Here is a 23,229-nt window from a genome sequence, read left to right as displayed (position 1 = left end):
TGAGAAAGAAGGCCCAGGAAATGGGCACTCAGAGGGTGACCCATCCTTTCCTCGGCCCTTGACCCACAGGGAGAGATCATCAAGACTATGTTGGACACAAATGAACGAGCACCTGAAAATAACGTCTCTTGAGTCAAGCTGGAGCGATTACTTGCTTGTGTGCTAGCCAGGATGCCACCAATCATGCCACCGATTAAGCCTTCAGAATCCCTGCGAGTTTTGAAGCCTGAAGAGTCACTGAATATTGTCGACATGGGAGGAGTTGATGATGATGGTAGATGAGCCAATGGCAACAGCTGTTGTAGTGGTGTAGACAGAAGGTGGGGGGATTGACAACAGGTATGTTAAGGATTCAGACACTCTGAAAGAGTCGATACGGAAGAAGTGGCCAGAGATCGGGTGGATGTTGTCGATGGGAAATCAAAGACAGTGAAGCACCGACAGCTGCCTATGACAGGGGCATATGGTTTCACAGATTATCTCAAGGCCAAACAATCTGGCATGTCATCATCGATCTTGCACCTCCACCAACAGGAGGGCTGACACCATTCAACACTTATGTGGCATTATCGCAAAGCTCTGGCCGTTGTAGGCGGGATAATCGCCCACGCGCAGAACCGGCTCGGATACCCGTTCACACATTCAGAAAACCACTTTAATTCATGCGACGACTCGGTACGGAATTGGTATCTAAAAATAGTGCTAATTCGTACGATTCCGACGATACCAAGAACGTCCTAATCGGTGGAGAATTGACGGAGTTCTATGTTGGAGAAGTTAGGCACAGGCATGTGCAGGCATGGGAATCTCAAGCAGCAACCCAGAATTCCAGCCTCACTCGTTCCCACAGCGTCTAATAAATTAGTAGAAATGCCTATTGGCTGCGTGAGAGTTATCTCCGGCTTCATTTCCAATTTTGGCTCTTAATTCCGTAAATCCATTGAGATATCGCTTATTTTCTTATATTTTCATATTTTTGCATCATTTCAGTTATTGATCAATATTCTTTTATTGATACTGTTACCCTTTTTATTATTTCGCCTAATAAGGTATGCAGGTGCCATATGGTACCAATATTTTCCATCTATTATTTCTAAAAATAATTATTTCTTATAATCCTGTACATACCGGATTTTTAAAAGGAAGCTCTCCCCTCCCCCATTTTCTCTAAGGTGCTGGGACGCACTAGAGAGGGTGTGAGTGTGTGGAATTCCAACAGTAGGAATAAGGGCAGTGATCTAGCTCACAACGAGTGAGTAGTGGACGCTGAGCCCGGACCTTGCGGAAATCCCGGAGAACCCACCACGGAGTTTTAGGATCGAGCATAGCGAAGTCAAGAGAGAAAGTAGAGGTTTTGGAGAGTTTGGCCCCACGAGCTTAGTCGGCATAGAGAGCCGCGAGCCCTCTTTCACCGTGACATGATCCGACTTTTGCAAGCATTCAATGAGAGGCTCTTCAGACAACCAGCAAGTCCAATCTTGGAGGTAGAAGATGAAAGATTGGGGAAGGAGACACACACCAGATGGGAGAGGACTCAGATGGCAGAGTGGCAGAGTGGCAGAGTGGACAACAGACATAATCACGACCTTGTGACAAATAAACGAATAAACGAATAAATTCATGAAATGAATGGGACATGTCAAAGCACATGAAGAGATCATGAGTCAGGATTCATAGTAGCCAATGGGACAAGAGATCGGTGGGGTGGGAAAGTGAAGATTCCCATGAATTGTGGACCCAGAAAGTGACGTTGCAAGCATTTAAATTTAATGGAGGCATGAGATTAAATATGACTTGTGTGCGCCGGTGTAAGGTCAGTTGAGGTTCCGACCTTGGTGTTGACTCCTGCTATCCTCAAGCTGTCAGGAATTAGGCAGTATAGAGCTGTAATTTCGACAGGGGAGGAGAAGAGTGAAAACCTGTTTCACCCTTCCCCGCAATTTATATACATTGTTTACATCGAGAAATAAAGAGTAATAAACAATGAAAGAAAGAGAGTAATAAACAATGAAAGAAAGAAAGCGTGCACAGCACGCATCACCACACATCCATTCCCTACAGCCGGCCTCAGCGCCTCAGTTTTCTTCTGGGTATCCGCTGTGCCCCTTTGCTAGGTCAAGTCCTCATCTGTATGCAATATTCATTGCTTTATGCCTTTAGACTGTTCATCTGTGATGTTCAGTTTTTCTTAGTTGTCTGGTATGCAATTGTGTCCATGTTTCTGATACTCTGCTGCTTGATCGGTACGTTGGTGGATTTTCTTTCTCTTTACACGCATCTGCTGTATGCTTCAGCCTCCATGCCTTCTTTCCTTTATGCATGCCTGCTGAGCGCTTCGGCCTCCATGCCTTCTCTTCTGCGTCCACGGTACGCTTTGGCTTCTCAGCCACCACCTCTCGCGTCCACTGCACACTGTTGTTCTACAGTCTTTTACCCCTCTTGTGTCTGCGCACGCTGGAGTTTATTTCCTTTTTCTATGACTCTGACGTATTTTTTTCTAACTAATTCTCTTATTAGTTCTGGTTAGGGTGGTTGGTTGGTGTTGAATATTCGGTCTTGCATTGGATAAGGCAGTTAGCCTTGGTTACCCTTCGCAAGTTGGATCCCGGATGTTTACGGTGTCTTTCATTTTTCGGCTCATGCCTTGTTTCTTGTAACTTCACTTCTTCTCTTTTGTTGGCACTTCTTGCTGCTACTCTCTGTCTGTCTTCATTGTTAAATCTATCGAATCTGCCTATTCTCTCATCCTTCGTCCAAACAAAGAAGGTTTATGCCTGACAGGGAGGAAGAGTCAATTTTACCCCAGGTTATGGCAGGAGGAACGAGCAGAACTTCTGAGACACTGGGAACAAGTTCATCCTCAGTAAAGGCGTCAACGGGAATCGAGAGGAGGAATCCACCCAAGTCCGACTTTGATAAGGGTCCGAAGGACATCCTTGAGGACATCGTGCGAGACGCAGAATCCACTGGGGACTATAATCACGTGAGAAAGGAGGCCCTTGACCTTATTGAAGTTTATGATTTACAAAAGCATCGTGAGCATATTTTCTCATTGATTGACAGGTTTGAGCAAGGGAAAGGAGATACTACTGTAGTTACCCTTGAATCAAAAGGTAAAGGTAGTGACCCACAAGAACATCGAAAGCGACAATGAGAATCAAGCGACGAAGAAGATGGATGGAGTCGGAGAGCAAAACGAGTCAAAGGAATCCTCAGGGATGCTGACAAGCGAGAAAGCGACTCAGAGGAAACCCATTCAAGAGGAAGTAGCTCGAGCAGTGATGGGAAGAAACACGTTAGTTTTGCGGGATCAAGTAGGGGAACAAAGCACGAGCACTTTAAAAACATACACCTTGCCACCAAGACGAATATTGTTTGGAAATATTACTTGGAGAGGCGGAAGAGAGCACTCAGAGACCTCAAAGGCGAGTTGCATAAGCCCCCTCTACCCGACTCACTCTGGGAAGCAGTTCTCCTCAACAAATTCATGGATTTCAACAAACTCTATGCCATCAAGTCGGGGCAGGCCTTGGATGAAGAGGTGGTCCACGAATCCGGTCGCTTCAAATTTGTCTTTAATCAAGTTGAAGCGAAAGGAACAATCCGAGGAGAAGCTACCTGGACAAGGGCCTTTGAAGCCTACTCCAAAGCAGTACTCTTCATATACCCACACAGGAAGGGAGAACTTGAGGGGTACAAGCATTATATGCGATGACTCTTTACCTCGGCAGGATTCTATAAGGAGTGCGGAGTCATTGAGTTCGATGTCAGGTTCCGAAAAGATCTTGCAGCAGATGCTAGACTTACCTCTGATGATGTCGAAACTAACCACCCATTCCTCTTCGGCTCTTTTTCAGGGAGCAGTGGATCACAACAACCTAACCCTAGTGGGAGAGGGAGGTTTGATTCAGAGATCTGTCGACGCTTCAATGCAGGAACCCCCCATACCAACTGCCGATACAAGCACGTATGTGACCAGTGCCAAGGAGAACATTGGCATATCAACTGTCAACAAAAGGAAGGGAAGAAGTCTGGAAAGGATCAGTGATTGGAGAAGATCAATCAGAGAGCCATGCTATCTGCGAGGATTTGTGTGGGGCAACGAAAAATCGGGCACACCTTCAGTAATGTCTACTGTCTTCAGAGAACCTTTACCCATAACCCCGAATACCGACTATGACCATGAGTTGGTTACCGAAACTGTCACCCAAAATGCTCATCTCTTTAAAATAGTGACACCTATCCATTCAGATAAGCTTGAGGAACTCTTGATCAATCACCCTAATCGAGCCCTGGTGGAGTCTGTGCTGAAAGGTTTTTGCAAGGGTTTCTGGCCAGGAGTGCACCCCGAACGTTTGGTCTCACTTCAAGAAGGTTATGATAATCGCCGAGGGAAGGATGAGATGGATGAGGAGAAGCAGGAATTCTTGAAGTTGCAGCGAGATGTGGAGATTTCTTTGGACCGATATTCTATTGCCTTTGGGCTGACCTTACTCCCTGGAATGGTGTCGCAACTGTGCTTCGCAGTCCCGAAGACTGGGTTGTCGAAATTCCATTTAGTCAACGATCATATGGCTGGAGACTCGTCCTTGAATGCGGCAATACCTCCGGAGGAAGGGTCGTTCAAGCCAGACAATTTACATGATTTGGGGAACCTCCTACTTTCTTTTTTGGAAAAGCATGGTCAATCACCTGCTTGGCTCTTTAAAACTGATGCGAGTTCAGCCTTCAGATTGCTTCCTTGTCACCCGAGATGGCAGGCTTGACAAGCGACGATGATTGATGGTCAATACCACATTGATCATTGTTGCATCTTTGGGAACTGGGCTTCAGGTGCGATCTGGAGTACTTTTTATGCTTTGGTCCTATGGATTGGCATTGAAGAAAGAAACTTACCTGGACTCTTGCATTATGTGGACGACGTTTTTTCTTTTGAGCCCTGTGAGGATTTGGAACTTTATGTTCCGTATGGTTCAACCTACCCACACAAACAAGTGGAGTTACTCAGGTTATTTGATGAGGTAGGAATCCCACACAAAAAGAAAAAGCAAGAATTTGGCTGGCAACTCACGATAATTGGTCTCCAAGTGTGCCTTGATACCTTAACGATTGTCATGCCAAACGAAAAAAGAGAGAACTTGATTGTCGAAATCAAAACCTTTCTTGAACATTCTTCCTGCTGACATCCTCTTCGAGATTGGCAATGCCTCCTAGGCTACTGCAATTGGGCGCTGAATGCTTATCCACTCTTACGACCAGCACTTCAATCTTCGTATGCCAAAATTCAAGGGAAGAATCTTCCATTAGTGCCAATTCGTTTGAACAAGTCGGTCATACAAGACTTAACTTGGTTCACAGAGCAAATCCAGGTTTCAGCGGGTGTTAACTTCTTGCAAGCCAGGAGTTGGAAGGAGCACGAGGCAGACTTGACCTTTTTGACAGATGCGTCTAATGTAGGATTGGCTTTCTGGTCTCTGGACATCAGGATTGCAATGGTGGCAACAATTTCGGAGTCTAGCTTACGTTTTGGAGACACACTTTTCAACGAAGCGTTGGCGGTTGTCTCGGCAATTGATTGGGCTGCACAGTTACCAGATAGACCTCATCGCATTTTACTTCAAACTGATTCGATGAACATGGTCGATATCTTCCATTCACTAGCCGCCGAACCTAATTACATTCTACTCCTCCTCCATGTGGTTGAAACAATGATGGATTTCGACATTGATGTTTGAGTTATTCATATCCCTGGCTCCGAAAATACCGTCGCAGATGCGTTGTCACGTCACCTTTTCGACTTGGTCCTTATTCACTGTCCAGGGCTGAAAATTTCTTCCTTCAGGCCTCCACAGGATATGTTGGGGGTGATACAGGAATGAATGTTTCAGTAAGTGCCAAGGCACGTCAGCCCAAATGTGCCCCTTGGACATTGGATCGTTTGCATCGTCAGCAAGCGATTTATTTGTCTAATGCTCTTGACAAGTCAACAAAATCTGCCTATCAATCAGGGATTAATTCATATCTTACCTTCTGCCAAATCCATCATTACAACCCCAAGCCAACTCCTAATATGCTTAGTTTGTTTATCTCTTTTATGGCAAAACAGACAGGACCATCAGGAAAACTGATTTCAATCCACACGATTACCTCTTACCTGTCAGGCCTTGCTCACCACTTGGAGCCTTGTTATCCTTCAGTTCGAGAGGCCCACAAGCACCCAATGGTAGTTAACACGTTGCGTGGAGCAGAGCGGACTGATGGGCAGCCAATCGTCTGGAAGTTGCCAATTGAAGATGCACACTTACTCTTGTTGCTGAAAAAGTTCGGTGCTTCTCTGTCATATCCATTCCCGGCCATCGACTTCCGGTCCCTCCGTTCCCTCCGGTCTAACCCCGCTCCTCCTTCACTAACCTCGGAGCTCCCATATTCCGCAATCCTCTCGGTACCCCTCAATGGTCACCACCCCCTCATTTCAATTTATTACCTACGCCTCCCTAAGTACAGAGCCCCGAAGACTTCCGGACAGCTCCGACGTCCGCTAGCGCACCCCCGCCTCCGCTGGGCAATACAATCGCCTGCCCTGCAGAGCCTACCTTCGGGCTTATCCCTCCTTCCCGTTTCTGGGTTAACGCCTGCCTCTCCACTAACCCCGCGACCCGACTCATCGGTAATATTCAGTCAGCTAATGATTAAACCCGTTAGCTCCGCTCCGTCCGGCTCCGCCAATTGCGGACCCGCCTTCGCTGTAACCATATATATATATCCCGTTTGTACATAGGTTACACCCCAGTAGTAAAATCAACTAGAGTTACCCCCCTAGGTTCTAATTGCCAGTCAGTAAGTTAGGGCACGGACGTGTCACTAGGCACAGCGCTCTTGGCAGAAGTCACTGAGGCCGAAGCCCTCCGCCACGGAGACATTCCTTCATCTCGAATCTGGTCTCTGACATTCTCAAGACTTTGATGACTGCCTTTTCCTCGCCATTGCTTTTACAGCCTTTCACGGTTTGTTGCGATTAGGTGAATTGGTTGTGCCAGATGACCCCTCAAAACTGGTGTTCAGGAAGTTGGTTCTTTGTCGGTCAGTTGACATAGTTGTGCGCAATTCCTTATGCTGCTTCCAATTCCTGTTACCCACTCACAAAGCGGATCGCCGGTTTCATGGTAGTCCTATTTTGATTCAGTCCAGGTCTGGTCCACTTAATCCTGTTCTGATTTTTGAACGTTACCTTCAACTGCGAGATGATGCCTTCTCCTTCTTTCCCAGCTTTGGGTCCGAGGTGATGGATCCTTACCTTCCTGTTCTTGGTTTTTGCAGAGATTGCATACTTGTCTTCCAAAGAATTTGCCGGTCATTCTTTTCGCTCTGGAGGGGCTACCCACCTTGCCGCTCTTGGTTTTTCAGATTCGAGGATTCAAGCTTTAGGTCATTGGTCTTCTGATGCTTGGCGGATTTATATTTGTAAGAACCCTGTAATTCTTTGTGCCCGTTCCCCCGTGGGGTCTTCGATTTTTGATTCCTAGCTCCCTCCTTTTATTTTTCACCACCATCCCTCCCCTCCTCCTTCTTCTTCTACTATGTTACCGGCTCGCTTCAAATCAAGAGGCTTCAACATCTTGTCAGGGCCGTCACCACGCTATCCATTACACCTTCACCCACACACAAGAGGTAATCCATATAGCAGGACTGTATAACTGGGGAACGCCGCCTGAAGCGGCAGATCCCACTACTCTTGCCTCGCATGCAGGTTCACTCTCAACGTTACTATTGGCTGAGATGAAGCCCGAGAATCACTCTCGCTCTGTAAACCCACCGCATACTCTGATAAGATCAGGACCACGTAATTTACACTGCAGCCATGCAGCAAGCAGAATAGAACTGTATGGGGCAGAGAATGGACCCTGGGTTTGGGGGTCATACAGGACCCTGTGCATAGGACAATTGAGTTTGGGAGAAAAAAACGTAGGACCCGCTACGGAGTAGCGGGAATTTGCCGTCAAAAAGATTGCCATTAATGATAAACTCGAGAATCATGAGCTGTAAATGCACCAGCGAAGAGGAAAAGGGGGAACAAACACCTTCAAGAGAGAAAAAGTATTTTTGACCCCAAAACACGACACACAGCCTCGAACCAAATCACACAAGTGGACCATCCAACTGATGCCGAACAAACAACTCCTCAGGGAAATATCTCGCCCGAACACTCCTCCCACCAAAATACCGACCATCAAAATCCCGGACCGTTTTCCATGCACCAACGGGGCCCGTGAATTGTACAAAAACCCGGACAGCCTCATCGTGGTTGGAAGGAACGGGATTGACGACATGCACCAGGATTCTGTTGACAACTCCGTGCTTGCTGCACTCGCCACCTACCAAAGACATAAGGAGAGAAATGCTGAGAACAACGAAAATAGAAATGGCTGACAGAAATACACACCAATTTCCTCACTGAGATCCTCATCTTCCGCATCTTCCAGCCCAACCACATTCGAAAGCACAACAACAGTGCTAGGCTCACCGTACTTAGCCCTCTCTTGTCTCTGCTTTTCTTCATCCAGCTTATTAACGATCTTCGCTATCCTCGAACCCTCAGCTCCAAAACCTCCAGCCGACGGTTTCTGATTACACTTCTTCCCTCCAGCAGCTTTGGCGACTTGGACCGAAAGTGGCTCGACGATCCCCGAAGCGTCGACACCTAGACCTTGACCCTCTTTATGGCCCCATTTCGCCATCATTCGCGCAGCAAAATTATGCGAAGTTTTACTAGAACCATTAAATAATCAAAAAAGCATTAAACATTAAAATACAATATCAACACTCACGGCTCTGAGGGAGAATCTTCTTCTGGTTTATCCGACGCATTCGCCGCTTGCTGACCAAATTGAGCAAGTCGCGCCGCAATCGCAGCAGCAGCTTCTCTCTTTTCCTTGATTTGAGCTTCCATGACTTCCGGGTCCAATGGCGGAGGCGCAGGTTGTGGTGGCGGCATCGGAGGAGGTGATAGGTACGGAACATCATCATCCTCATCCAGCTCTTGCACAGGGAGAGGTGCAGGTGGCGGTGGCGGTGGGGGAGGGGGCGTCATTGTCATCGCGCCTTGAGACATTGCAAGACGGCGCAGATATGCCTCTTCTCCCGTTTGTGGAACCGGTGCAGATGGAGTTGCTACTAAATTCGATGCGGTTTGTTCAAAGGAGGTGGGCGGAGGAGAAAGTCGAGATGACGCCTGGAATCCAGCGTTTGCAGACATCGCTGCTCTACGGAGATAAGCTGGTTCACCATCGTCAGGTGGTGGAAGTCGCGAGTGACTGGATGGCGGAGAAAAGATGGGTGCTGGCTCCTTCGTCCTCCACGATTCAGGCGGCGAGTCATCATACCGCCCTAAAGAAAAGTAATACGCCAAAAAAATCAGAAAGGCACTGAACCGGGTAGACTCACCCTCCTTTCTTGGACGATCGCGCCAGTCTTTGTTATCATCACTATAACCATCATCGCTCGCAGAGTAACTGCTACTCCTTCTCGAACGTTTCCTATCGCGCTGTCGTCTCCTCTCGTCTTCCCTCGCCTGTCGCTCTTCCTCCCTCGCTCGAACCCTCTGAGCCACGAGTTCGGAAAAATCGTTCGGTTTGAGAGGATCATATTGCTCGTCAGGATCCCATACAGGTGCAGCTTGTGCATTTTGCTTGGACTGTATATTATTGAGGAACGAGTACGAAAAAAGAAAGGTCCCCCCCCCCGGAATCGATTTCGCGCGTTTGTTTGTTTGTCAAAGGAACCAAGACAGGCCGTATCCAGTCCATCGAATTCGCGTGTCGTCGTCGTCGTCGTTGCGCAGCGTGAGGTGACCGAACGGTTGAAAAAGCCGTCAAAGGTCGTCCGAATTATTTTTACGATAGAACGATAATAAAGATATTCGTTTGCAAGTTCATGGAGAGCAGGATTGTAGACGTTTAGTTCGAAACTGCACTCGGATGAAAAAAGGATAGTAAACAAGTACGACGACCTTCTTTCCTTTCCCTATTTTATTACGCTGCTGCCGATGATGGGACTTTCTCGAAGCAGCACTTGGCCCTCTAAATCCATTCACGTTGTCATCGAGAACCATCGAAGGTGGTTTGATCTTTCGTCCACTCCAATCGGCATTACTTGAACCGACGCCTGTAACAGTTGATGATGGTTCTGATGCTAGCAGCAGTTTGCTGTTGTTATTGTTGTTGTTGTTGTTGTTGTCAGCTTCTTGAAGAAGTAGATTGTTCAGAGAAGATGATGCAGCCGCCGCCTCGTCGAGATCAGGAGAAGCGTAGAGAACAGCAGTAGCTGAGATCGTAGATGAGGCAGATGATGATGATGAAGTAAAAGCACTAGCTGGTAATCGAGTCGCTACTGGCTTAGCTTTCGGAGCAGGCCTCCTTGTAGGCGCAAACGCAAGTGAAGCCGACCATGCTTTTGTCCCTACTAAAAAAAAAAAATTTTAATGCCATACGAACTTTCCCCAGAGATCTTTCTTTGTATACCTGCAGCGGGTTTCGAAAACTCTTCCTCCTTAGGCGCTTCGGTTTTGGTTGTTGGCGCAACGGATGGTTCAGTCTTGGTCGTGGCATTCACGGCGCCAGGTGCAGTGACAGCAACGATATCAGCTGCAAGTCCAGCAGGAGTAGTCGTAGATAATAAATTGATCCCTCCATATAGACCACCAGCTTTTCGAGCAGAGGCTGACATCTTTCTCCGTGAGATGGGAAGCGTTTTGCGCAAAGCAAGTTGTCCACTTCGAAATCAACAGATATAAATACAGCAATGATTTTCCTGAACGTCCAACAATGAACGCAGTTCCGAAGAAAATGCAAAAAGAAAAGAGGAAGGGAATCTGTACATGTGCAAAGCAAGCAAGGAAAAATGACTATGTAAATCGAGCTTGATTCTCACGATAACCAGTCAACTGTGGTTCGTGATCATCTGCTCCCTCTCCACCCCAAGCGACTTCCCTCGATACTCCGCCTTGCCAATCTTCCACCCTCCGAGAAGCTATTATCGACATGGTCGAACCTGCGGTCCCAACGAAGCCATGCCCATGCTCTGAATGGCTGCGTCCAGGAAGACGGGATACCTAAAAGCACTTGTACGACAAAAAAAAAAAAAAAAGCAAAAGATAACATACCATGGACCATGCTTGGCAGCGGTATCCTCTCCATTCGGACTATGATCAATCATCTTCCACCCATATCCTCTCACACCATCCCAAAAAGACTGATCCGTCTCATCACTCGTCATGATAACAGGGATGCTGGCAATATCCGATCCTGGTTCTTGAAATTCAGATCGCATGCCAAGTTCATATCGAATTTCCTCCACTCGTTTCTCGAAAGCCGATAAAGGAGCAAAACATTCCTCTTTAGGTCTACCATGGCATTGACCATCAAAGTCCTTCCGGCGAGCATGGATGGCAATGTACTAGAAAGAAGACGCAAAAAATTAATTTAAAAAAAAGGGAAGACGTAAACACGAATGACGTAAATGCGTGTGAGACGAAAAGAAAGATCAGCAAAAAAATACGTACTGCAGGTATGTCTTCCCGACTGTCTACCACGAATAGGCGCATCAAGTACTGCTGTGCTAACTGTTCAATGGTAGGGTGCCAATGACAATGCGTGCCAATCATGTTCCAGGGAAGAAACCAAGGTCCGGCCCACTCGAAATCGATCGTCAGGGTCGCAAAGTACAGAAAGTCGAACGTCATGATATGTTCGTCCGGGGGAAGTTTGACTTTAAGAACTCCGTCTGACTCGAAGTTCTGTTCATTATGAGTTGCCCGAACGACTTCAGAGTGGTACGACAATTTCATGAGCTCCATGAGGAGAACGTGCACCCCATCTGGAACCCTGAGCCTGTCACGCATCGTAGCAGTATAGGGGATATTCGTATAGGAGACCTCTGAAAAAAACGAGGATAGCAAATTTTTATTAGCCTAAATTGATAATGCAATAGGGATTGGAGAGACGGACCAAGACCAAGGGTCCTTTCGACACTGTTCGGACGCGGGAGTCCTCCCCGAAACATATCCCAGCGGGCCCATGCTGTCCATCCACCAATGGTCTCCGGTTCCTGGTCGGGTTCAGCTGGTAATTTGACATCGCGCCATTCAAGTACGGGAAGATGGATGGCCTCTGCAAGTCGAGGAATATCGAAAACATCGCCAAAGGGTGGAAGCCCTGCGTCATTAATTTTCCCTACGTGTGTTGGTACGAAAGGAGCGATGATGGGTATACGGTCCGTGAGTTTCGCGAGAAATATAAGATTAATGTATGTCCTAGTGTGATAGGAAGTGGGGAATCTCGTCTCAGTTTCGAAGAAAAGAACCTGGGCGAGACACTCACATCCAATCGTTGGTCCATCCGCCTCTAAGGAAAAAAAAAAAGCAAATTCAGCCGAGAGAAGGGAAAGTTCGATCCCAAACGCAACACACCCAATAAATCCAGTTAAATATTTGTATTCATCAAGTAAATTATCTGAAGCCAACGTAAGGCCGATAAGAGCATGAAAGGATTGATGGCACGAACCGCGAAAGAGTTTGGTCGGGGGGCCTTTTAAATAATGTCGTGAGGAGTATTTAGAAGACGGTGGTGGAGGAATAGGCGTTGTAGGTTGAGTCCCGTCCTTCCTGTCTCTCTCCAGTATCCTGTCCCATGAATTCCAAGGGTCATGAGTTGATAGAACATGTAGATATAGCACAGTGAGCACGACTGTGAAGCAGCAAAAGAGCACCGTTGTTCGTCGGGACAACCACCGACCAAAACCGTTCAAATAGGGCAGAAGAGATCTATCCCTGTAGTCATAGGATTGCTTCCGACGTGGCTCATACCAACCTGGACGAGAGGTCATTTCGTCAGGAAGACAGGATGGGGTGATGGGTACGGAAGGGGATTGGGAGGAAGGTTCACAGCTGGTTGCAAATGCATGACTTTGTCCCGGAAAGGTCGAATGAATGAATGTCCCTGGCATGCGTGAATTTCGTATTGTGGGAAGAATCAGGTTCACGTCAGGGCGCCAACCTGAAAGGGGGAATTTGATCTCGGTCGAGTGGTTGGATGGGCAGTGGGGAGGAGTGTTGGTTTGAGCAGGAGTGTAAGTGTAAGTAGTGTTTTGAGCGAGGACTACTAGTCAAGTTTCACGTATTGCAAAGGGGTTCTTGCATCCGCTTGTTTGCTGATCTCTCAATTTTCACTCAAGTGAGAATATCGGATACGACGGAAAACCTTGATCTCATGTTTTAACAGCGTTCCCGCTAGATGGTCCCAACCCCCAACCCCAACCTTGAACGCTGAACTCTGGCAATTCCCGTCGGAAGACGTAAATTACTCTGTGTTGTGATCTGGTTGATCTGGTTGATCTGGTTGCAAGTTCGCATTTGACAACATGGTACATACACCTCTCAACCGCGTATGTGCTCCCTCGTTTTGATTGCGGTTATCAGCGATAATATCACTACACGGCATGACCATATTCCTCGACAGTTCGGATTCTTCGGAAGTTCACTCATGGAAGGGACCGTGGGAACAAGTACGATCATGCCTTCCATGGATCGTGATGCTTCGCTTCGGACTGCTTCCTTTGGACCGGGTTCGAGATTACGGCGGATCCTCCGCAAGATCATCGAGCGCCATGCAAGCCGTACACAGCTTTGGATCGAGCAGCGAATCGATGTCAACCGCGCCAATCTTTACCCCGACGTCTCCGATTGCTATATAGCTCAACCCTATATGCGCGTTCATCAAAGGTGACGCAATTCTGAGTCTCTTCAGATCGTCGAATGTCCGACGAAATTCCGCCGGACCGATTTCATTAACTTGAAGAGGATTTACATTCGTACAACTTGTTCGCTCACTATTCGTGAAAGCACTGAGATGTGCACTTGCAGGGTGCACAGTTTTACATATCAAGAGGTCGGCAGAAAGAACTTCGTGTGAAGTGGTTCCCCTGATTGTATTTAACGCTGATCACGGCATGAATGGACGTTTGAGCCCCGTACCTAGCGGGTGTACGACGGACATCCGGTGCCTTACCGAGGTCGCGTCAGATATTCCTCGCGGATGTCTAGACCCAATGTTCCATCCCATCGAATTTACGCAAACACACCAATATGCTAAATGCCGCCAAGGCTAGCCGAGGTCGCCCCTATGTTTCTAATTCAGCAACGATTGAACAGCATTTACGATCCCCTATACTGTCTCGCCATAACATTATTGCCATCACGATCATTTCCAGGAGATTCATCAAGAGTGTCATCTCCCTCTCTCCGTTTTAGAGCGATCCCAACTATGACGGGTCGTCTGTGACTAACGGATCCGCCTGCCTCTTCTGAAAACCAAACGAGCGTCGATAATTGAGATGCGAGGAGGCTGTAATATGTGTGGAGCTTTGGGGAGGGGGGTTGTCCGAAGAGAGGTGTAAGTGCGATCGAAGGTGGGGGTGTTGGGATCAGCAAGTTGTGTTGTTCGTTTTCGGGTTCGTGTCCGTCGGATCCTGTAGATGTGGATGTGGAAGCAGGGGGATGAGAAAGTTGAACGCTTTGTGGGATAGCGGCTTGGATCTGAAACAGTAAAGCGTTTAGTAAGTCATGATATGGAAGAGTTTTTGCGCTTTGGTGATGGACGGGAAGGATGGGTATGCATGCCGAGCGCGCGCCTGGGCCCAAAAGCGCTCTCGCCCGGGCGGGCGCCGTGTAGTTGAATTCAGAGCTAGAGGTTCTGGACAGCAGTTCAGCTTACCAAACATCCAACTTTCCCCAGTTGAGTCACTAGTATAAATACCCGATCGGAGAAGGATTGCATCAGTATTTCTGTCTGAACATCCTCGACTTCAACTTCCAGCTTCGATATTGGCTTCATCGTTTGCTTTGTTCCTCTCTAAATAAACTCGTGTAGCCAGAACTAGAGCGCTTTAAGTATCGGTCGTAGCCAACCCATGCCAATTCCAGTTTCGTTTGCATCCGAGGACAATATAAAAAGGTCTCTTCTTCCCACCATGGTCAGTTTCCACCCTCGTCCAGTTTTCTCTTCCAACATCGCCGTGCCCGCCTGGCAGTCCTTTGTTGTGGATGAGGTTGTTCATGATGTCGATGACTTGCCTTGATCTTACAGGCTAAGACGACCATATCGAGCGTAGATTGGGAGAAGCGTCTTGAAGACGTTCGAGTCTCAAAAGAGTGGGTGTTTTTTTGTTCTGCGATTGCCCCTTTCCCCTTGTGTTTTTTTCATCTTCATTTGGCGTCCACACCCTTCTTCCTCCGTATCCACGAATGATTCAATCACAACTAATCAATGGGAATCTCTCGGAAAACTTTCATGACGAGAAACAGTTAGGGACAGATGACTTCCTCTACATCTTTTTTTTTTCTTCCACTTGTCGCGTGCTTCATCAGGGATACTAACTTCGTTTATCGAAAGTGACCTTAATCGCCTCGTAATGGATTACCTGGTTATCGAAGGGTACAAGTCCGCCGCGGAAGAATTCAGCAAGGAGTCGAATCTTTCTCCACCTGTCGAGCTGGACAGTATTGAAGCGCGCATGAGTATTCGTGAGGCTGTTCAAAGAGGAGAGATTGAGGAAGCCATCGCCATGACGAACGAGCTCAATACTGAGGTGAGGTTCTTCCCTTTGTTTAATAATATCTTTGTACTTTATGTATTCCCCCCGCCCAAATGATTCAACACCATGCACCACACTGAGGCCTTACGGGTCGTGGATGACAATTAACCCATTTGGATATAGATATATGATCTCCTTATCGTTTGCTATCCCGATTTTTTTTTTTCGTCCAGGCTTCTGAGAGGACTTTGTTTTATATAGATCCTTGAGACGAATCCTCAGTTATACTTTCATCTTCAACAACAAATCCTCATCGAACACATACGCCACGGTCGCATCGCCGAAGCACTCCATTTTGCTCAAACAGAACTCGCGCCGCGCACGGAAGAGAATCCTGAGTTTTTGGCCGAGCTTGAACGTACGATGGCTTTGATGGCATTCGATTCGACGCCGGAACCTCCATCGACCGTCGCTGAGCTTCTTCGTCCAACTCAGCGGATGAAGACGGCTGGTGAGCTGAATGCAGCGATACTGGAAAGTGCAAGTCAAGGCACGGAGACGAAACTGTTACAGCTTATCAGAGTGCTGTATTGGGGTGAGAAACTGCTTGAGGAGAAGGCTGATTTTCCCCATGTGGAATTTGGGGCATAGCGTAGAGAGAGAGCGGCTGTGTATGTGTTGCAGCGTTGCCTGAAATCAGCCCACTGTGGCGTCGTGGCGATGGCGGTTCACGGGGAGGTGATCCCTTCTCAAATTGTCATGGACAATCAACATCGGCGCTTGGGTGCTGTCTCCTTGTAGTCTTCATTCTGTTGTATCTTTAGGGTTGTCGCTGCTCTTCGCAGTGCATGGGTCTAATTCTCAGCATACGTTCAGCATACGTTTGGTCATTAATGCCTTACGCTGGTCTTTCCGTGACGCTCCTTCCCGGGATTGCGGTAAACTCCGCCTAAAATGAATGACCCAGACTGCTTCATTCAAACGCATTGACGCCCATATCGATTTATGAAATGGTTTTAAATCCCGGAGCTATTCCGAGTTTGGCCTCTTTGGGTCTTTGGGGGGGTGCCAAGGGCGCACGGTGATCTGAGCGTGTCCCAAGTAATAATGCTATGCACAGGGATAACACTGATAAGGCGTTGGTGGGACACGAAAGGTCAAATATACTGAGAGCTGTGACCGCAGAGACACCGGTTTGGTTGAGCATGCATGTGGCAGAAGGATGAAAAGCTGTGAGAATGGAATGCAATGTTTAAGCATGTAATATTATCGGAGATCATGCGGACATTTCTCATGGAGATTGTGCACTAGCAAACTTTGCAAGGGCATCGTTCATCGCCAAAGGTGACCATCATCGGTCCGGTTCGCAGCAATGGCTGTTGGTGGCTCGCGACTTTCTATCAGCCGATGAGGGAAGTGGGACTGCGGGAGACAACGTGACTTGATTACTTGAGGCTGTACAAATGAATGCAAAGTGGCACTGGTCAATTCATATTCCATTTTATATAATGCATACATAAAATAATATTCCGAGGAAAACATCAACACAAACCAAAATCAACTCTCGCCACCATCTTCATCCCCTCGTTAACGCCTCTCTCGCCATATCTCTCTTATCTCTCGCACAGTCCTGAACAAAACCTCCAACGGCCGCTGACGTAGCACGGCGACATCTTTTTATGTCGACGGAGAACATGTTGCCTTACTCTCATCGACGTAGTATCTCTCCATCACTTGCGTATCCAGCATGGGCCAAGAAAATCCCCAGTCCAATTCCATGGGCCAAAAGGCTCCCTAGTCCCGTCCCATGGGCCAAGAGACTTCCCAGTCCAGTCTCTTTAAACTTTTCTTTCCCTACCCCACCAAAACCGCGTCTGGCTCTCAAACTTCGAATCTTCTTTTCGTCCTTCTTCCTCATCTCCGTCCTCTCTTTCCTCCATGTTACAGGCAGCAGAACCAAACACGTCATGCTCCCTCTCCTCTCTGCACCCGCATACCACTTCACCCTTCAACAAACCATCATCAGAAAGTTCCCCGAAAGGATGCAAGCATCTTTGATAGAAGCTTTACAAAGGAATCCTCATCCTCCTCTAGCCACGAAACATCATCAACAGACTAAACCTGCCCCGTATGGGCATTATATCCCTAATGTCATCTTTCAGACAGATGTGAGACCCCCGCCGGAAGAGGAGACGAAGAGTTGGACCAAACATGGTTTCAATAGGGTTTTCATGGATGATGATCAAGCGATGGCTTGGGTCGAGAAAACGTTCGCTGGAACAGACATTCCACGGGTTTTTAAAGAGCTTCCGCTCGTCATCTTGTGAGTAATTGGTCGCCGCTGCGCGCGGGCTTTCTTTCTCAACTTGACCGCCTGTTCTTGCGGACATTCTGCTCATTTGAATGGTATAAGACACCAACTAACTCTCATTTTTTCCCTTCCTCTAGGAAAGCAGATATGCTGCGGTATCTTTATTTGTTAGCAGAAGGTGGTGTTTACAGGTAAGTTGCTGCGCTTTTGCGCTTTTCTCTCGACACCCAGCTTCTTCTGAATGGAACTGATCAATAAATCCTGATCTCGGTTGCTCTCCCTCCTTGGCTCCTCGGCCCTTTGGTGTTCCTGGAATGGGTTTGTTCACCTTATACAGTGACATTGACACGCGCGCATTAGCACCTATTTCCGAATGGGCTCAGGGTGCCGTTTCATGGCCAAGCGGGAAACCTCCAACTCAACCTGTACGGATGGTCGTCGGAATCGAAGGCGACTTACATGTTTGGCGCAACTGGGGTTCCACGTATGTATGCTTTTTCCTTGATTACCTTCACCACCCCAACACCCGTTATGAGTGTTCCTGGACCCTGGTGGAAACTTTTTTTTTAATCCCTATTCACTCTAATGAACATGTCCGCTAATGAGTTCCGTCACCCCCTTGTTTCTATGATAACACAGAATGGAGGGCCTTGGGTTTTCCGTAACGGGACGGCATCGTAATTTCCAAATCGCTCAATGGACTATCGCTTCTGACGCACATCATCCCATCCTCGTCGACTGCATCCGTCGTATCACGGATACGTTCGTGGTTGCACAAGCATGGAACATCACTCACTATCGCGCGATCGAAATGCTCGAAGCCGAAGGACGGTGGACACATGCCCACAAGTTGAGGCTGATGAGGAAACCATGGGAGGGGGATGTGAAGGGTGAGAGGATGAGCGTTCAAGAGTGGACGGGTCCTGCAGCGTTTACGGATGCTGTTTTGAGTTATCTGCTGGCGGTTGGTGGGATAAGGGAACAGGATTTGTATGGATTGGAACAGCCGGTTCAGGTGGGCGATGTGGTCGTCTTACCCACCGACGGGTACAAGTAAGTCATTCTTCGGTTCTTCAGCATTTTTTTAGAGTCAACTCATTGACCGTCAATCTCCCACTCCGGTTTTGTAGCCCACTGCGTGAAACACTACCGAATCCCCGTGCGAAAGCCATTCATCTTTTCCGAGGCTCATGGAAAGATAACTGGGATTCTGCTGTTCATCTCGATGATTAATCCATTTAGAATCTGCAAACCTCAATTAATCCGCTACTTCCCCTTACCACTCTCACAACAACAATCTTCAGCATATTATTCCCTCTTCTGTTTCCATCCGGGGTGCATGATATATGCGATGGGATATGATCATGTATATGATCATGTGTAGTATAAAAAAATCAAGTATTAACTATGGGAAGACTTCTTCGCTACTACTACTCTTCTCTTTCTTTTTCTATGTAGTGATGAAGCTCTTCCCTCTCCCTAAATCTCTATCTCTTCTATGATCCCATATTACCTACAGTGCTATTTCGTGCCAACTTGCAAACCACACGTCAGCTTCAGCCTCCACCACTACCCTCGACCCACTCCCGTCTCCGTGGCTGATCAGGAGCGGCGCCAGAAGTAGCAACAAGCTGAATTCAACCCTTTTTCTTTTTCTCCTTCCTTTTATATTTTTACCCTTTCATTTCCGTTCGCTCCGGATTCGCTTGGCATCAGTCCGTTTCCAGTCGCTTGTGGGGGGAGGTCCCCCCTTTCGATCCCAATGTTGCAGCCGTCCGTTCCATCTGTGGGGAGATCGAGAGTCGCGACCTCCTTGGGTTTGGGGGCGGAATCCCGGGATGAAGTCGGGAACTTCCTAGGCTATTCTGATCGATCAGGGCTGTCAAGATCTGTCATTGCTCCGTCGCGTCACATCGTCACTGGTTGACATGTCCTTCATCATTGCCTGACCGGTTCATCTCGTCGCCATCACCGTCGCCATCGCCACCGTGATCGTGACCGTCGACAACCCAACCAAGTCAATGACCCATGCATTTGGATGCTGTTCAACAGCATCGGTTCCTATCATTCATGACGTTTTCTATTTCACGAAGGTTGCAATCACCGTACGTTTACGCCCTCGATCAATCCAACGAACAAAATTCACCCTGGTGTGGGAGCCCTTCTTTGTTCTTGACCATGAAGTGCTCCCCAATGCTAGTATCGTGCATGGTATACTGCACTACACATGTCCCCACATGCGTGCGACCACGAGCTTCGAATATCACAATTCCAAGAATGCGGCGAGGTTGTGTAATAAGCGCGACACCGTCCTGTCAACACATCAAACGTACGAAGCCTCGGGAGCTCAATTCCCTAACCAATTTGCCCAGATCCGGATCCGAGCTTGGTTCATTCCTACCCCATGGACAGACACACGTGAGGCTTCTCCATCCCGAAGCTCTGATACCTGCAAGAAGAACATTGTCCTCGTTTCCCTGTGCATAATTCCTCATTTTTTCTTCCTCGTTGTTCTCATCCTTACAATAGAATATCTTTTGCATGTTCGAAGTTCAATCCCGTGGCCACACATATATAATATAAATGCACGTTGCTTGATCACCTTCAGACAGCTGGCTTTGCAGTTTCAATTTAGTGGATGATGAAGTAGGTCGTTTGTATTTTGTTTGCAACGTTCCCTGAATGTGCACCCGTCCGTTCATGCATATGTGCATGCGCGCGGCGGCTGAACTTCAGAGATGATCACTGATCGGAGTGGATGATACGCGTCTACTGACCAATACAGGTTGAAAGCAAAAATTTAGATAACCCAGTACGCAAAATATGGGCTACCAAATGTGTAAACAAGACAATAGTGATCATCATCACGGAGCTATGTTACAGCCACCACCGCTAGAACAAGCCCCCGCATCTTTGCTTCCCTCGCCACCGCCTGCAGGACAGCCGTCAGCAAAATTCTAATCGCCATCATTAGCTCGGTTCGATTTCTCCGCTCTCTTCCTTTTCGAAAACGCCACAGCATCCCTCCTCCCCTTCGTAACATCCACTGCAAACCAAATGACCAAGCTAGCGGCTGCGCAGAGTGCAAACAAGAAAGGAAATCCCATCCAATTGTTTCCCGCGTGGTCTATAATAGCCTGAATCACGTTTGGACCTATAATCGACGAAGCGCGATTCGAAAGACCGAAGAGACCGAAGAACATGTTTTCGAAGCCGGGTGGAGTCAGTTCCGACATCATGGTTTGAGAGAAGGCATAATAAGGGGCCTGGAAGAGTCCAAAAACGACATTGTAGGCCCAGAACTCCCAGCGGGAATGAAACCCTAGTTATCGATATTCAACATAGGGAATTGAAAATAATGAGTCGGGTTTAGGTCATGCAAACGAAAATAGGATTACCATAGACCTACCAAAGTTGCCAGTCCAGATGCCGATCATGCCCCAAAGAGGTATCAGCATTGTCACAACGTTCGTAACCACGAACTAAATGGTTATTGCTCGTAGGTCAGGAAAAGCGCACAAGCTCGAAATACCGAAACTTGCCATCTTCTTTGTATCTATCTTCCAATGTCTTTGGACATACCAAAAGCCAAGCGTGCTAATGATGGATGTGATCGCTTGTGAAAGGCCCTATATTACAAAAGAGTCAGCTCGTCACTTGCTTCTCCGTGGATTGGTGGCTTACAAGATACGTATTCTGCAAGAACGAGAACTGGAATTTCTCATTTTGGCAAATGGTCACCAGAGTTCCAGTGGTGTTGAGTCCATCCGCCAGTAAGAAAAAAGCGAAAAGGTATATGAACGTCTGGGGGAGTTCCCGGTATTGTTTTATGGCATCCCAAATCTATCAATGCATCCAAGTCAGAGTTAGAATCATAAGTTCCAGGGTACATACGCACCTGGATCCAACCAATTGTAAGGTAGTTGCTTCTCTTGGGAAGTGGAGGACCCGGTCGTGGTCGCTGGTATATAACTGAAAGTGCGTGAGCCGGGCATCGGAGATACAGAATGTTCGAGACATACACCACCAGATGCCAGTCAATACCCAGTATCCATTCGTGAAGACGATGGTGTAGTTGTTAACTTTCGGATTATTACTCAGAGGAAGTAGCAGCGAAAGGTTCAGACACAATGTGAACAAGTAACTGAGGATTAACAAGTTGTTGGCACATCCGTGGGATCTCTGCATGCGGCGGAAACCTACCCGATGTTACTGTGAACAGTACTGATGTTGCTGATTCTGTTTTTCTCCAAACTTTCCTCCTTCTCATATTCCTGCGCTGAGATCTCCCTATTCCCAAGTTTGCGTCGGAGCTCGCGTGATTGGGGAGTATTCTGGGCAAGTCGAGGGAAGATAGCGGCATAGAATACAAGGGTTGCTCCATACGAGATAAACCTGAAGCCCTGATTATCGACCCTTGAGAGGAAGCAGTGATCGGGCATGCGTACCCTATCATGTACAATGCCATTGCAGCATGCCAGGTGCTTGGGCCAACGAGGCCTACACTTCCGAACTGGGCACTCCAACAGACGATAGTGCAGACGAAAAGAAGCCAGCGGCCAAAGTGTCCATAATCCGCAGAAGATCCAATGGTGGTGAAGATAAAGGTCATGAACATGAAGCTAAAGAGACACTACTTGAGCACCCCAAGTGGTTCATTGCAATCAACATCCGGCCGTACCTGAGACCATTGGAAATGAGGACGATTGAGGAGACACTCTTTGTTCCTCCATTCCATGGAAGTACGCATTGTCCAGACGCGTCAGGGGCGCCACAGGATGATCCCTTCCCTTTCACAGGGTCCCACCCTAACGCACGAACGACAAACTAGATATTATCGAGCCTGGGATATACGCATCTCGTACCTGCTTGCGTAGCAAGGCTTTGGAACAATGTCATGGAATACCCGAGGGGCCCTACACCGTTCTACCATAATTTGGGCATCAAGAACCAGGGACTGGATGTCGAAAGTGGACTAACATCTCCGTTATACTAGAAGCCAAGATCTCAGCCGAGAACACTTTCACCAGAAACAGTATCGACACACGTAAAGATAGTAACTCCATAACTCTCTTCTCGTTACCTGAGGGATCGAGAGTGAGAACATAGCGCATCGACCGATTCTACCACGACACGAACCACAGGCCCATCGTTATCGACGGTTACCAGGATGTCCTGGGCCGCGGCAAGCTCAGCAACTTCAATGATGTCCCCCTCGCCAGCCGAGAATTTTCCATCAATGCTAAGCTGCTCAGGTGATGGGTCTATGGCAATGTCGCTTTTGGGAACGCTTGGAGCGGCCATGACGACACGGACACCAGGATATCAACGGT

General features: G+C 47.7%; 9 protein-coding genes across 9 annotated transcripts; 5 read left to right on the top strand and 4 right to left on the bottom strand.

The window, feature by feature from the left end:
• Nucleotides 1–479: 479 nt before the first annotated feature.
• Nucleotides 480–659, top strand: EI90DRAFT_2915260 (uncharacterized protein; the record flags this gene model as incomplete). Its single annotated transcript, XM_039054540.1, has 1 exon — nucleotides 480–659. A coding segment is annotated over one exon (180 nt), but the record flags the coding sequence as incomplete, so codon positions are not given.
• Nucleotides 660–1,779: 1,120 nt separating this feature from the next.
• Nucleotides 1,780–2,617, top strand: EI90DRAFT_3051908 (uncharacterized protein; the record flags this gene model as incomplete). The annotated part of the gene is made up of 2 exons (XM_039059892.1): nucleotides 1,780–1,813; nucleotides 2,072–2,617. Coding segments are annotated over exons 1-2 (454 nt in total), but the record flags the coding sequence as incomplete, so codon positions are not given.
• Nucleotides 2,618–8,027: 5,410 nt separating this feature from the next.
• On the bottom strand, nucleotides 8,028–10,875 carry EI90DRAFT_539829 (uncharacterized protein). The gene is made up of 6 exons (XM_039067761.1): nucleotides 10,518–10,875; nucleotides 10,007–10,455; nucleotides 9,442–9,691; nucleotides 8,826–9,384; nucleotides 8,441–8,766; nucleotides 8,028–8,372 (listed from the first exon to the last, which is right to left on the bottom strand). The coding sequence occupies exons 1-6, from the start codon at nucleotides 10,720–10,722 to the stop codon at nucleotides 8,137–8,139; spliced, it is 2,025 nt and encodes a 674-aa protein (XP_038918085.1). The 5' UTR covers nucleotides 10,723–10,875; the 3' UTR covers nucleotides 8,028–8,136.
• EI90DRAFT_3051896 (uncharacterized protein) lies at nucleotides 10,751–12,503 on the bottom strand (the record flags this gene model as incomplete). Its single annotated transcript, XM_039059891.1, has 7 exons — nucleotides 10,751–11,074; nucleotides 11,101–11,107; nucleotides 11,159–11,451; nucleotides 11,558–11,931; nucleotides 12,003–12,306; nucleotides 12,375–12,398; nucleotides 12,464–12,503. Coding segments are annotated over 5 exons (1,152 nt in total), but the record flags the coding sequence as incomplete, so codon positions are not given.
• Nucleotides 12,504–13,831: 1,328 nt separating this feature from the next.
• Nucleotides 13,832–14,987, bottom strand: EI90DRAFT_3051886 (uncharacterized protein). The gene is made up of 3 exons (XM_039059890.1): nucleotides 14,766–14,987; nucleotides 14,237–14,587; nucleotides 13,832–14,216 (listed from the first exon to the last, which is right to left on the bottom strand). The coding sequence occupies exons 1-3, from the start codon at nucleotides 14,883–14,885 to the stop codon at nucleotides 14,181–14,183; spliced, it is 507 nt and encodes a 168-aa protein (XP_038918083.1). The 5' UTR covers nucleotides 14,886–14,987; the 3' UTR covers nucleotides 13,832–14,180.
• On the top strand, nucleotides 14,868–16,484 carry EI90DRAFT_540056 (lish motif-containing protein). Its single transcript, XM_039067763.1, has 4 exons — nucleotides 14,868–15,024; nucleotides 15,138–15,202; nucleotides 15,444–15,639; nucleotides 15,847–16,484. Exons 1-4 carry the CDS (start codon nucleotides 14,962–14,964, stop codon nucleotides 16,234–16,236), a joined length of 714 nt encoding a protein of 237 aa, XP_038918082.1. The 5' UTR covers nucleotides 14,868–14,961; the 3' UTR covers nucleotides 16,237–16,484.
• A 1,143-nt stretch (nucleotides 16,485–17,627) lies between these two features.
• On the top strand, nucleotides 17,628–19,599 carry EI90DRAFT_3181902 (uncharacterized protein; the record flags this gene model as incomplete). Its single annotated transcript, XM_039066366.1, has 5 exons — nucleotides 17,628–17,908; nucleotides 18,034–18,087; nucleotides 18,234–18,384; nucleotides 18,543–18,949; nucleotides 19,027–19,599. 5 exons carry the CDS (start codon nucleotides 17,628–17,630, stop codon nucleotides 19,127–19,129), a joined length of 996 nt encoding a protein of 331 aa, XP_038918081.1. The 3' UTR covers nucleotides 19,130–19,599.
• On the top strand, nucleotides 19,524–20,666 carry EI90DRAFT_539469 (uncharacterized protein). Its single transcript, XM_039067759.1, has 3 exons — nucleotides 19,524–20,375; nucleotides 20,426–20,542; nucleotides 20,633–20,666. The coding sequence occupies exons 1-2, from the start codon at nucleotides 19,918–19,920 to the stop codon at nucleotides 20,472–20,474; spliced, it is 507 nt and encodes a 168-aa protein (XP_038918080.1). The 5' UTR covers nucleotides 19,524–19,917; the 3' UTR covers nucleotides 20,475–20,542; nucleotides 20,633–20,666.
• Nucleotides 20,667–20,695: 29 nt separating this feature from the next.
• Nucleotides 20,696–23,060, bottom strand: EI90DRAFT_539494 (autophagy-related protein 22-like protein). The gene is made up of 12 exons (XM_039067760.1): nucleotides 22,944–23,060; nucleotides 22,877–22,888; nucleotides 22,762–22,822; nucleotides 22,578–22,704; nucleotides 22,345–22,518; nucleotides 22,100–22,291; nucleotides 21,919–22,040; nucleotides 21,795–21,868; nucleotides 21,581–21,739; nucleotides 21,439–21,525; nucleotides 21,306–21,378; nucleotides 20,696–21,218 (listed from the first exon to the last, which is right to left on the bottom strand). The coding sequence occupies exons 1-12, from the start codon at nucleotides 23,001–23,003 to the stop codon at nucleotides 20,854–20,856; spliced, it is 1,506 nt and encodes a 501-aa protein (XP_038918079.1). The 5' UTR covers nucleotides 23,004–23,060; the 3' UTR covers nucleotides 20,696–20,853.
• Nucleotides 23,061–23,229: the final 169 nt, after the last annotated feature.

Source organism: Cantharellus anzutake, assembly GCF_015039405.1.
Source record: "Cantharellus anzutake strain C23 chromosome Unknown EI90scaffold_16, whole genome shotgun sequence".
Classification (NCBI taxonomy): domain Eukaryota; kingdom Fungi; phylum Basidiomycota; class Agaricomycetes; order Cantharellales; family Hydnaceae; genus Cantharellus; species Cantharellus anzutake.
The sequence above is the reverse complement of the archived record's forward strand: the minus strand, read 5'-3'. Positions and strand labels throughout refer to the sequence as shown.

Coding starts and splice junctions, on each gene's coding strand:
- EI90DRAFT_539494 (XM_039067760.1), bottom strand. CDS start 23,003: ATGTTCTCACTCTCGATCCCTCAGGTAACGAGAAGAGAGTTATGGAGT. Junction 22,292..22,344: donor ATGGCATTGTACATGATAGG/GTACGCATGCCC, acceptor TCAGGGCTTCAG/GTTTATCTCGTATGGAGCAA. Junction 21,526..21,580: donor TCTTGCAGAATACGTATCTT/GTAAGCCACCAA, acceptor TTTGTAATATAG/GGCCTTTCACAAGCGATCAC.
- EI90DRAFT_539469 (XM_039067759.1), top strand. CDS start 19,918: ATGACCCATGCATTTGGATGCTGTTCAACAGCATCGGTTCCTATCATT. Junction 20,376..20,425: donor AACATTGTCCTCGTTTCCCT/GTGCATAATTCC, acceptor TCCTTACAATAG/AATATCTTTTGCATGTTCGA.
- EI90DRAFT_540056 (XM_039067763.1), top strand. CDS start 14,962: ATGCCAATTCCAGTTTCGTTTGCATCCGAGGACAATATAAAAAGGTCT. Junction 15,025..15,137: donor GGTCTCTTCTTCCCACCATG/GTCAGTTTCCAC, acceptor TTGATCTTACAG/GCTAAGACGACCATATCGAG. Junction 15,203..15,443: donor GACGTTCGAGTCTCAAAAGA/GTGGGTGTTTTT, acceptor GTTTATCGAAAG/TGACCTTAATCGCCTCGTAA.
- EI90DRAFT_3051886 (XM_039059890.1), bottom strand. CDS start 14,885: ATGAAGCCAATATCGAAGCTGGAAGTTGAAGTCGAGGATGTTCAGACA. Junction 14,588..14,765: donor TGGGGAAAGTTGGATGTTTG/GTAAGCTGAACT, acceptor TTACTGTTTCAG/ATCCAAGCCGCTATCCCACA.
- EI90DRAFT_539829 (XM_039067761.1), bottom strand. CDS start 10,722: ATGTCAGCCTCTGCTCGAAAAGCTGGTGGTCTATATGGAGGGATCAAT. Junction 9,385..9,441: donor CGATCGTCCAAGAAAGGAGG/GTGAGTCTACCC, acceptor ACTTTTCTTTAG/GGCGGTATGATGACTCGCCG. Junction 8,767..8,825: donor GAAGATTCTCCCTCAGAGCC/GTGAGTGTTGAT, acceptor TAATGGTTCTAG/TAAAACTTCGCATAATTTTG.